This window comes from Suricata suricatta, chromosome 10 (assembly GCF_006229205.1).
Source record: "Suricata suricatta isolate VVHF042 chromosome 10, meerkat_22Aug2017_6uvM2_HiC, whole genome shotgun sequence".
In the NCBI taxonomy this organism is placed as follows: Eukaryota; Metazoa; Chordata; class Mammalia; order Carnivora; family Herpestidae; genus Suricata; species Suricata suricatta.
In genome coordinates, this window is record NC_043709.1 from 45,522,890 (window position 1) to 45,535,705 (window position 12,816).

Consider the following 12,816-nt stretch of genomic DNA (forward strand, 5'->3'; position numbering starts at 1 on the left):
CAGATATGAGCATTAGCCCAAAATTTAAAGATAGCTAAAAAATTTAAAGATAGCTAGAAGCAGAAACTGAATCAACCAACAACAATTATACTGTTGAAGATTTTATGAATCTTAAACACCAATCTCTGGTTATAGAAATGTATTTACCTAAAAATAGTGATTGTGATTTTGATATCAAAAGATATACATAAAGTCAACTAAACCGGTTTTTTAAAAAAGCTCTATTGAGACAAGTTTTAAATATCAATCAGAAAAAATATTTTGATAAATTTTCAATCCCCTAACTTCATTGCTTTTAGGTAAATTTAAGGAAACAATATTTTTGTATCAAATTAGACATAATAATCTGAGACAAGTAATTTTCTGTCTCAATGATATGAGTAGTGAAAGTAAGATGACCTGAATTCTAGTGTAGATTAATATTGTCCTTTTCTTACACTTAAGAAAAATGAATTATATCTAAGCATCCAAAATAAATCTGCCTCTATATTTTTGAGCTGACACCATCCATGTTCTCCTTTTTTTCCAAATCAGTGGAGCTTAGATTGTTGTTCAAATAAACTTTTTAAAAAATATACTCAAATGAGAAGAAAGGTATGTTACTTCAAGAACTTATCAACGGTTTCATACCTGGGTACTCATATTTAGGACAGCATATGAAATACTCCCCAAAAGATAACTAAATGAAGATTAAGACTCAGAACCAAGACCTATGGACCCTTCCTTTCTTTTTCTAACTGCCCAAAGTTAGACAAAAGTTGTGACAGTTCAATGGTACAATTAGCAATTTGCTTCTTTCTGCCTCCCATTCAACATACCAACTCCCAAAGTCTGTTTAAGTCCTTAGAATTTGTTTGAAGTAAAAGACTTTTTCCTCCTAGTTCATCCAACATGAAAGTCCTAGTGATAAGTCCTGCTTTTAAAGAAGTTATAATTGAATTTGGAAAATTCCTGTAGGCCCTCAAGTTTATAGATCATCATTTCTTATTTCAAATTATATTTATTACTTGAAGATCCTATTCTTTAACCATTAACACATTTTAGATTTTTCAAGAAGGCATTTATAATCTTAAAAATTCTAGAAGATGTAAGTGGGTAACTTATAACCTAAGGCATAAAGAGAAGGCTCTGAGGATGTTTAAGAGCAATAATATGTAAGTCCACATTTACTCTTGAAACTACAATGTCACAAGATTAGAATGAAAATTTTTCCAGTTTAAAGATATTTTCTATGTTTTCATTTCAGTCTCTTAATGCTGAACCACCACCAACGGTGACTGCTGCCATATATGTTGACAATGAACTTGACAATACTGATTCACAGCTTAAATATTGGGGAATTGGGGGTGTCACTAGCTGGCAATTTAATGTCGCCCCCTAAAACAGTGTTTTATGAAATTTTAAATTAAATGCAGGGTTAAATGTTACTAATTCGGGAAGTCTCCATTTTCCAACATTTAGGTGAACTGGGTATTGATCTCAGAAAGATTCACTCTCCCTCCATCATTTAGTGGGCAAATTATATTGAGTTAGAATTATAAGACTGGATTCCTAAAGGTCAGAAATCCATGCCTCAACTATTCATTTGTTGGAATGTGAAACAAGGAGTAAAGCACACTTTCTCGTTGACCCATCCTATTCATGCAGGAGTGGCATCAAAGCCCAAATACATGGATTTAGTCCTGAAGAGTAGCACTGCCTTCCTTCCCTCACCCTCCAGCACAGCACAGGGGGTTCCTGGGCCACTTACAGTTTTTCGTAATGACCATTTAACAAACTGTGCCAAGGAACACTGTGGTATGGCTGCCACTTCAGAGTAGGAAAACACTGGTTCACAGGCATCATGTTCTGGCCCTCACTGTCGTAGTCTTGCACTTCACTGCTGTGACTCCTATTTGTCACTGCAAAGAAATCGGCATGTTAGATCCTTCCTCCAAGGCTGTTTTTCCTAGACTCACAGACAGCTGCATGGAGCCAGTGAACTGGCCATGTATGAGGTAGAGTGACCATGTGGGAAGTAACAAGCAGTGGGAGGTAGGAGATGTGTGGCTAGCCTTGTTTCCTTCTCTGCAAAAAGAGCAATGTGGGGTCAGTGATCTCTAAGATGCAATGGTACTTGTTGGAAATGTTGCCCTCAGTATCTATCTAGCCTACTTCCTGCATAGCCTCTCACCACTTCCAGTCAATGTGGTTCCAGGGGAGCCTACTTCCATCCAGAGGAGGGTATGAGGACCCAGGCTGGAGCAGTTAAAACACAACATTCACTACTTGCATCAGTAATTGCATCAGGTAGTCTCATGACCCAATCCATTCCAAGCAGAATGCATGCATCTCTGCACTTCAGGGGACAGGGGTTCAAAGACACCGACTCTTCTCCGTGAGCTTTAACCCTCATCCATTTTGGAAATGTGCAGGAATAAAGCCCACACAGTGGAACTCAGGGTTGAGAATGAAGGGCACCCAATTTTGATGGTGTGATTTGAATTCTGGGATCCAATTCTAAACTCTTGGGTCACAGGAGCCAATAAATCCTCCAGTTTTGTTTTTTTTGTTTGTGTATTCCTTAAGGCAGTTTGGAGTGTGGGGTTTTGTCCTTTGTTTCTTTGTTTTCGTTCATTGCAACCACTACATTCTACTCTGTTACAGGTCCCTGGTGGCACTAGCTTTCTGAACTTAGATGAGCTGTTTATTCACTTAGTGTCTTACTTCCCTCAACTGCACAATAGAAGTGAAAACAGATGTCTTGCCCATCTTGCAGTCTTACACAGGCAGAGAGAATATCATAGTAAAATGAAAGCCAAGATAAAATAACAAAATATCGTATGTAATATTGACTATAGGAAACTGCTACTTTTGTATGTTAAAATAACAGCAATTTCACATACCCAAGCTACTATTTTTGCATAATCCTTGCAAACTGTTGGTCTTCATTTGAGTTTGCCTCCAGACCATATGATTCAACCTTGGATCATTTTTATGTAAATTCTATTGGTACGTTTTCTGTTTTTCTTTTACCTCCCCTACGATCACTCATGCCTGACATCAGGAATGAAAGGGAAATAGTGGGTGTTCATAAGATCAGGTGCAGGCTGTAAGCAACACAGAACACAACACCAGCTCCTGTGGAGCGTACGCTTAGCCCACAGCTTAGAACATGCACGGTTTTCTTTCACTCACCTAACTTCCTTTCTTTATACTTCCACGGCGGACTCCCTCACACAAATAAATAACAAAGCTGCTTCAGGTTGTCTTTGATCTCAAATATCATACAAAATGTGTTTTTCTTGGGGTATCCCTATTAACATGTTACCTAAGCAAAACATTCATTTTTTAAAAATTTTTTTAATGTTTTACTTATTTTTAATACAGAGAGAGAGCATGAGAAGGGGAGGGGCAGAGAGAGAAGGAGACACAGAACTGGAAGCAGGCTCCAGGCTCTGAGCTAGCTGTTAGCACAGAGCCTGACACGGGGCTCGAACCCACAAACGTGAGATCTGACCTGAGCCGAAGTCAGGAGGCTTAACCGACTGAGCCACCCAGGCGCCCCTCATTTTTTTTATTTCAGTTTTTGTGAGCCACGATTTTGAAAAGATTTCTCAGAATCATGAAAACTTTTTCCCAGCTAAGAATACAGCAGTCAGCAATGCAAGGACCTCCTCATGCCATCACTCCTCCACAAGTTACCAGACCTAAAAAATTCTTAAAAGAAATGAACAAACAAAACCCTTCCACAGTCCCCCTGCTTCTACCGAATTCAGAGAAGGTCTGGTAACTTGTGGAAGGTAAAGGAAGTTCAGGAGCTTGGAGTTTGGAACCAGACAAGCCCGGGCTTGAGTCACAACTCTACACCTCACAGCTGTACAATCCAGGAAAACAGGCTCAGCTCTCTGGGCTTCAGTCTCTTCATCTACAAAATGGGACTAACAGTATGAAACCTCCCAGGGTTGCTGAAGGGAGTCAATGAGTCATGACCGTAGGTGCTGAGCACAGGGCCTGTCACCAGTAAGGATTTAAACTATGGTGCTTTGAGTTAATACTAGTGGCACTGGCATCACCACATGTACTTGTTTCGGCTCAGATGACTCGGTTACGCCCAAGAAGCCTTGGAAAATGCTTCTGTTCTTGGCCTCCATGAAATAACTAACGCCAATGTGAAATAACTAACGTCTAACGCCTGAGTGAACGTCAGCTAACGCGGGCCTTTTCCCACTCAAGCACGGTCGCCAGGTCCAGGATAACGGCAGTTCCTGCCTTTTTCCATTATAGCAGCAAAGCTAAGGGGCAGCCACTCTAACAGCCCCCACACAGCCATGGCCTCCCTGGGAACTGGCCATCTGCCGGTGACACCCAGGGACCCCAGGCCCACACTGAAATGCCAGGCACAATGTTAGCCCAATACTGGGACTTATTATTATTCCCATTAATACTAATGTCTACCAGTCCTGTGTACTGTCTGTATCAAGACATGTGACATAGCTTCTCCTCCAGTCTTCAACGCCAGAATACCTTTTCTTCAGTAAGCTTTCTTTGTTGAAGTGTAAAACACATAAAGAAGAATACACAGATCATTAGTACACAAGTTGATACTTTCTAGAAAATGAATTATACCGGGTAACTATTACTAGGCCCAGAAATAGGACATGTCCAGGACTGTGGAAGACACCCCATACCCTCTCCCAGTTCCTGCTTTCTTCTACTCAAGACAAATCACTAGTCTGATGTCTAATACCATAGAGGAGTTCATCAAAATGGAATAATATGATATGTATTCTTATGTGTTGCCAGCTTTTGCCCAATAATATGTTGATGAGAGTCACTCATGAACGTATTGCTGCGAATGGCAGGCGTTTGCTCATTCCTACTACTGTGGAGTACTCCATTATACGAATGTACCACAATTTATCCTGCCTCTGACAGCCATTTGGGTTATTTTCAGTTTGTGGTTATTATAAGTAATGCTGCCGTGGATATTTTTTGTGAATGTCTTTTCGTGGGCATATGTACACTTTCCTGTCAGACACAGCCCTGGCAATGGAATTACTGGGTCACAGGCTATGCTTTCGTAGATGCAGCCAAACTGAAGTAAGGATTCCTAATCTCACTTAACAAATGTGAAAACTGGGGTTCAAAGACCTGAAATAACTTGCCCAGCATCGCAGCTGTTGAGTGGAAGAGACGGGATTCAAACCACCCGCTTCCTTTCATGCTACACGGAGGATTTCTCGAGAAAATGTAGCAGAAGAGAAATGGAAGTGTGAAAAGAGCAAACTGCCCAAGTTCCAACCTTTTGAAAAAAACTCATGGTATGCATTTTAATGTCTTTCAAAATATTCTTGTATACATTTTAAAAATCTTAGGAATGGGTGAAGTAGAAATTATGATTCTCATTTGGTAATCAAGAAAAGTCCGGCTCAGAGAGTCCCCAGTTGCTGAGAAGATGAGACAGATAGTTTTTCTGATTCTACAGTGTGATTTCAGCCAGTGCACCTCTCACTGGGAGCCAAAGGCCACAACTCTGGGACTGAAAAACCCTTTTGTATTTGAGGTTCAAGCTACATGAGTCTGTAAACCCTCTTATATTTGGGGTTCAGTCCAGGTGGGAGCAGAGACCTTCTCAAATTTGGGATCTGGGCCACGTGAGGCTGGAACTAGCTAGCAAGGGCCTCCCCACCAGTTTTCTCTCTAACCAAGATTTCACATCTGCCCACAGCAAACCAGCAAGTCTACATCGTGAGCCCTATAAATAAGGATCTTGGAACCGTTGGGCAAAATGAACTGCTTGGGCGAAGGTCACCAGAAAAGCCTTACTGACTTAAAACATCTCTTCCCATCAAAATTCCTGCCTAATAAGACTAGCATAAGCTCTTCCTTCCTCTGTCCACGTATGTACCACTTCCCCAGGACCTGTGTAAGAACGCTTGGCCTCTGCCACATCAAGTATGACCTCTCGACTGGAAAACTTCTGCGAAAAACATAAACTGTAAGGAAAACACGGCATTTTGATTTTTGCCTTTTTTTTTTTTTTTCCAAGCGCTGGGCACCTGTTCATTTACATTCTGGACCAGTTGTCCGGGGCCAATTATCTTCAGTCAGCTTTTCAGTGACCTTTGTTGGAACAGGATACAAACAAGGGATTCAAGATTTCCTATATGTTGAGACACTTCAGTTACTCTACGATTTTCTCTGGAGGTGGCAAAAAATCAATGGCACCTCCAGAGACAGGCAGCAGAAAATCATCACAGGATGGGGGTTAACTCCGAAACAGCCAGGATGATTTGTGCAGCAATCTGGTCTGATGAGGAACCGCTTGGGAGGTTTGGGTGCCTTGCCCAGTCCTCTCGGAGAGCTGGTGCATCTGTGGAAGTGAGCAGATGGTCCCTCGTCTGGCTAGGAATTTACTCAGCCTTTTATGTTTGAGAATCACAAAGAAGCTGCAGGCTAGATGCAAGGACTCTTAGAGAAATTAGAGGATGCTTTGCACAGGAAGGTGGTTGGGGAGCTCTGTCTTATCCAGAAAGGAGACTTTCATTTACGTGTTATATCTCGAGGGTTGAATAAGAAAAACCAAGCAACTGCTGGCCAGGGTGGATCCATGCAAAAGAAAAGGCAGTGAGAAGTTTGCTTCAAGCAAGGGCCCAGTGCCCGGCACAGTTCTGCCACAGCGCTACCAGGGAATGGCCCTGTGTGGGCCTTGGCGGAAGGACCCCCCAACCCATGCTGGAGCTGAGCCCAGACATCTCTGAAAGAACCAGCAGGCTCCGTGGGCACAGACGGCCAGCACGTGTCATGTGGCTGTGAAAGAAAAGGCAGCAACTCAAGCAGGTTTGGAAGCCACCCACATCCCCTTTCAGGGCAGTAGAAACCTCTGGAAATTGGGGACAATAGTGGGAGGGAGAGCTCCATAACAGAAATCTTGAACTTACTACCAAGCAGTTGCATGGGGAAAAAAGAGATGTACCCCGAATCTGGGGTTCTAGTCACATTGCCTGCCTCGAATCATTTATGGTGGCTAATAGAACTGGCACAGGGCGTCTTCCTTCCACCTGACAAGCACCATAGCATTTTTTGTGAAAGCACAAGGCTTCAGACTCCAAATCCCCAATTTGTTCTTTATTTGAAAAGGTCTCTAAGCTTGAAACACAATGTGTCACATATGGAGAAGCAAACGAATAAGGTAGTCTCACCACTTGGGCATCATATGAGTCTGCTGAAAGACTTCTAAAATGATCTTTAAAAATTTCAAACACCTGCTTCGGAGCCGCTAACCTGAAGCGAGGGCTAGGGAGCTCAGTTCTCTGTCTTCCTGCCCCTCTGGAGAGATCTTCCCAAGTCTGCTTCTCAGAGTACCTTCCATGAGCAGGCAACACTGAGCCTGTTGGTATAGCAGAATCTCAGACCCCAGCTCAGGCGGGCTGAATCAGAACCTTGCCACTAAAATTGAAAGGACCACCATTTCATCTCCACCAAAGAGAGATGAACCTGCACGACCCCACCAAAGACTGCATGAAACCGTATGTCAAAAGGAAAGAAATAAACTGCCCTTCTATGAAACAGAAAATCATTCTGTAGGGCTAGGACAAGACTGGTCAGAATCCCTGACTTAATGGCGGAAGCAGCGATGGGCCCCGCCGGCCCCGCCTTGGCTCACTTGGTCCGGAGTGGTGCGCCCACACTTGATGGTCCCCGGGGTCCTCCAGCATCTGTGTGCACTTTCTCTTCTTGGTTGGTGGCAACGAGGCTCTAAAATCAAGAACCCAAAACGCAGGTTAGGAGTCTGTGCTCTCCATGTTACATTAAATCAAATCCAATTTCCCAGGTGTCTGCTCTCAGCCTTCATAGGACTAATTCCAGTTCGTTAAGATTCTTTGAGCCCCACTGGTCTGCAATCCTAGGTTGTGCATGAGTGCACAGAGCAAGCTTCTCTTCCAGGATCCCTGCTAGTCTGAAACTTAGTTTCCCAATACCCAATGGATCAGAGACTCATCTACATGACAAATAAACTGTCAATATTTCCAAAGGCAGAGAATATACTGAGACAGAGAAGATATGAAGTTAAAATATAGTATATAAATGTATAAAATATAAGTATATAAAATATATGTCCATTTTACACCTTACTTTTTTTTCACATGGGATTTCATCCCATGATGGCCTCTACTCTCTTTACCATTCTTTAGGTTCAGAAGAAGGAATAAAAGAGAAATGGAGGAGAAGAAGGAAAAGAAAAAATAAAAAAGATATTAGTTAATGTTTAATATTTTTCTGAGAGCTCATTCACAAATTACTTGCGTATTCTGGCTGAGGCTGCAAATGTAAACAGCGCTTTCTCCATCACTCAGAATGTCTCTCTATATTTCTGACATTTTAACTTTCCATTGAATGAGAACTTTGGGTTTAGCGGGTGACGGCCTAAAGCCAACAGCATTGGGCCTTGCCGTGTCTGATACGCGTCTCAACACCGCCATCTCCTGGAGAGAGAACGCCACTGTTCATGCTTTACCGGCACTGCGGGGGTGCTGGCTGCTCTGAGGTCTTTCATAACTAAATAGCTTGCCCTTTACCCAGGGCTGTGGCACAGAGGCTGCTGATGGTAAGGACCGCTCATCCCTGGATGACAGGTCACGCAATGGTCCGGGAGGGTCGTAAGATGACTGGTGCCTGGGTAGCAGTTGTGGAAGCCGCTGGGGACGTGGGCCGAGTCGCTCATTTCGCAGGAGCTCTGCGGCAGCTGCGCAGGTAGCGTGTCGGGGGCGGCCGCGGGGTGGCGAACAGTGGCTGGAGTCCTCCCGGCTGCGGGTCTCCCCGCGGGGCAGCATGCACCTGCGGGGACGCACCGGTGAGAAGGGCTCTCTTTTGGATCACCCAGAGTCCAAGAAGAGAGGCGCTGCCAGGTGTGCGCCAGGCGGATGGAACTCACCTTTCATCTGTGGAGGAGAACAGGAGTCGGACGCAGAATAAGGCGGAGTATCTGGAAGCTGCCCTTGCCTGAGGATTAGAGACAGGCATTGCTTTTTGTTGTAACCTGTTCCGTCATTATACCCCTGCCACAAATGGGAGGCACCCCTGGGTATAAGACACAGGCACCACGGGGGCCAAAGCCCACCAGACCAGGCCTAGTGTCATGTGTTAAAGTAAATAAGCTTTGAGTCAGACAGACCTGGGTGTGTTTGGGTCCCAGCTCTTGCACTTCCTAGCTGTGTGTTCATGAACAAGACCTCAGTCTCTCCGGGCCTCCGTTTCCTCACCTACCATGTGGAAATAATCATCACGCCGTCCTCATAGCATTGTTGTGAGAATTAAATGAGATACTATGTATAAAACCCATAACATAATTACCCCCAGACGTAGCACATACTCAATACAGTTTAATGAACAGTGTTGTTGCTTCTTAATGTTCTCCAAGTACTTACACCAGAGAGAAGGTTGTGCACACAGTTTAGGCTAAAGCACTATGAAATGCCACCACTAAGGCAATGGTTTTCCATCTGTGCTCTGGGAAATCCCAAAGCTCTTGGAATGAGCTCAGTGGTTTCACAAAAGAAAAAATTTAAATGCCTGGGGGGGGGGGAATTCATAACTTTTTGGGTTTATATATTGAGGTGCAAGTAAAATTTCATTGAAGAGAAAATGAGTACCAGCACTAACAGTGTGAAATCTTCGGTTCCAAAAAACCTACAAGTCCCTTATGGCTCAGAAACTCCGTCATTCTAAGTCATTCATAAGCACCACCACCCTCTACTTGATTCTCCTGCTGGAGAGTAAGCTATCGTGTTTTTCTCAGTTCAACCTCATACAATGAAAAGTCCATTTTTATTATTTATTAGAAACATTAGGTTTTCTGGGCACCTGAGTGGCTCACTTGGTTAAGCATCTGATTCTTAATTTCAGCTCAGGTCATGATCTCATGATCTCTCTGCCTCTCCCCTGATTTCTCTTTCCCCCCTTTCCCCCCTGCCTCTCAAAAAGAAATAAACATTAAAAAAAGAAAAGTTAGGATTTCTCTTCAAATTAACCCTTAAAATTTATTTACTCTTTATGAATAAGAGAAAACCTTCCTCGATAAATGCCACAAAAAATGAAAGTCAAGGGCATAAATACAAAAGCGCGTCGAATACGTGTGCAGAGTGAGTACAACAGACCAGATTTGAATAACAGTGTGGCACACGGAAGTAGGATGGATGGTAACCTGAATTAGTAGAATGAAAAAGCAAAAGACAAGACTGTCTGGAGATGGCAAAAGGACGCAGGAGCCAACAAGAAGTTATCCAATTTTAATACAAACTTCAGAAAAGCCCGAGACACTGGAGCCACCAGGAGCCTCTGAGTTCAGGATGAAGGTGGAGCTGAAAACAAAAGAACTGATTGAAACCGTAGCTACAGGATCGTTGGACGCTAAGGTTAGCTTTCCCAGCCTGTACCGCCAGACAACTACGTCCATCACTCCAACAGAAGCTGGAAAGTTTTATTCTCTGGAGAAAGATCCAGGGAGACTGTAAAACTACTGAGCTAAAACTAGAAAGATTTATTAAAAGCCTAAATACTGAACCCTGAGAGCATTCTTCAACTTGACTTTGTAGGCATCCAAGCATATTGCCTATGGTAGGAAATTGAAAGATTGTTCCCCGGAAAAGTTGAATGTCCTCAAGGGAAAAAAAGATTTTAAAGTTACCCTCCCCCCAACATAGCCAATCCCTGCTTGATCACTCTGTGATGAAACTCATCCTTCGAAAATAATGGCTTGCAAACAGAACGGCTTGCATTGGAACAAAAGATGAAGGACTAGACATTTCCAGAAACCTTTAACCTGAAAAACAAAGGACAAACAAATAGATCAAGAACGGATGCAAAAAACAAATCCACAAAAGCGCTTCTGCTTCTCATATGACTGGTAAACTCCTACCAGACCTGACCCTTCCATAGATAAAAAACTGTGAACCCTGAAAATTAAAAAAAAAAAAAAAAGAAAAAGAAAAAAAAGAAGAAGAAGAAGAAAACAATCTGCCTGAAAATACTGGAACATGGTCAAAAGCAAGAAGATTCTGGAGGGACACTGAAACTTGGATGAAGGAAACTGAATGAGGTGAGTTACCTGTTTACAGCTTTTAGCCCCAGGACGAGTGGAAAGCAGAACCACAGAACAGCTAAAACTCCAAGAGAAACACACACAAACTTTTTGACCTAAAGAGCCAGAGAAAGAGTTTGGGGGCAAACAGCTGCTTAAAGTGAAAGAGAAATCTTGGGGAAAAGAGATTCAGAGAGAGGAAACCCTAGATTCTGTATAAAAACTCTGGCCAAATGTCTGGCTGACTCCTGAGCCATCAGTGTAGGGGACTGACTGTATACAGTCCAACCCAAACCAAAACAAAATAAACAAAACAAAAACTGAACTAAAATTTGAGCTGCTGCACAGGAGACAGAGTTTACAGTTTGAGTTTAAAGAAAGTAACTGCTTGGTAAAGCACAAGCATATATACTATTTAGAGGAATGCAAAAAGAAAAAAAAAAGCTAGACATTCACAATTTCCAGGATACAATTAAGAATTACTCAACAAATAAAGAACTAGGAAAATATGTCCTAGCCTTGAGGAAAAGAACAATTAGAAGACACCAACCTAGAGATGATTCAGATGCTGGAATAGCAGACAAATACAGATTTTAGTAGCAGCTATCATAAAAACAGCTGTTACAACTAAGCCTAATGGAGGAGACGATAATGTGTTTGTAAATAAAAAATACAAAATAAATAGAAATAAGTAGAAACTAAAAGAGAACTAAATGGTAATTCTAGAATTCAAACAATTTAGAAATGAAAACAAACACAGAAAATGAAAAAATCACTAGGTAGTGTAACAGAATAACTTGAAGATAAATCAATAGGTATAATCCAACCTACAAAACAGAGAGGGAGAAAGGAATTTAAAAAGGCGGAGAGAAAAAGACTGATGAACCATGGAGAGGACATAACAGAAAAAGGATTAAATATATAATGACCAAACCTTCCCAAATTTAGTAAAAGACATAAATTTATATGTCCAAGAAGATCGACAAATCCTAAGCAAGATAGATATAGAGAAAACCATATGTAGGTCATCAGAGTCAGAAGTGTAAAGCAAAAATAAAGAGAAACTTTCAAAAGTAACCAGAAAAACAACATATTACATGTAGAGTAATAATGATTCAAATGACCAATGACTTCTCATCAGAATCTCCAGAGGCAAGAAGGCCATACAACAATATCTTTAAAGTGCTAGAGAAAATCAAAACTGACAATCTAGAATTTCATATACAATGAAAATATCTTTTGTATTTGCTTTGTAAAAGCAAAATAAAGACATTTTCAGATTTAAAAAAATTTTAAGTAAAACCATGAATAGGCATGCACAATAAGAAATGTTAAAGACATTAGGTTAGGGGTGCCTGGGTGGCTCAATCAGTTAAGCATCTGGCTTCCGCTCAGGTCATGATCTCACGGTTCGTGGGTTCGAGCCCCATGTCGGGCTCTGTGCTGACAGCTAGCTCAGAGCCTGGAGCTTGCTTTGGATTCTGTATCTCCCTCTTTCTCTGTGACCCTCCCCTGTTCATGCTCTGTCTCTCTCTGTCTCTCAAAAGTAAACAAAAAACATAAAAAAAGACATTAGGCTAAAGGGAAATGATAGCAGATGAAAATTTGAAACTTTAGGAAGGAATGTAGAGAATAAAACATTACACCTATCCGAATATAAATCAGTTTTTTCTTAGTTTCTTTAAAATACATTAAACTGTTTAAAGCAAAAATTATTACATTATCTTGTAGCATTTATAATGTTATGAAGGTGT

At 41.8% G+C, this 12,816-nt stretch overlaps 1 protein-coding gene across 1 annotated transcript in view; it reads right to left on the minus strand.

Moving 5' to 3' along the window:
• Positions 1–12,816, minus strand: part of MYRFL (myelin regulatory factor like) — a 120,986-nt gene that overhangs the window by 65,754 nt on the left and 42,416 nt on the right. The window contains exons 3-6 of the mRNA XM_029955454.1: positions 8,918–8,985; positions 8,562–8,820; positions 7,649–7,740; positions 1,751–1,901 (exon numbers count right to left, since the gene is read on the minus strand). Coding sequence (XP_029811314.1) covers positions 1,751–1,901; positions 7,649–7,740; positions 8,562–8,820; positions 8,918–8,985 — 570 coding nt within the window. The remainder of the gene's footprint in view (positions 1–1,750; positions 1,902–7,648; positions 7,741–8,561; positions 8,821–8,917; positions 8,986–12,816) is intronic.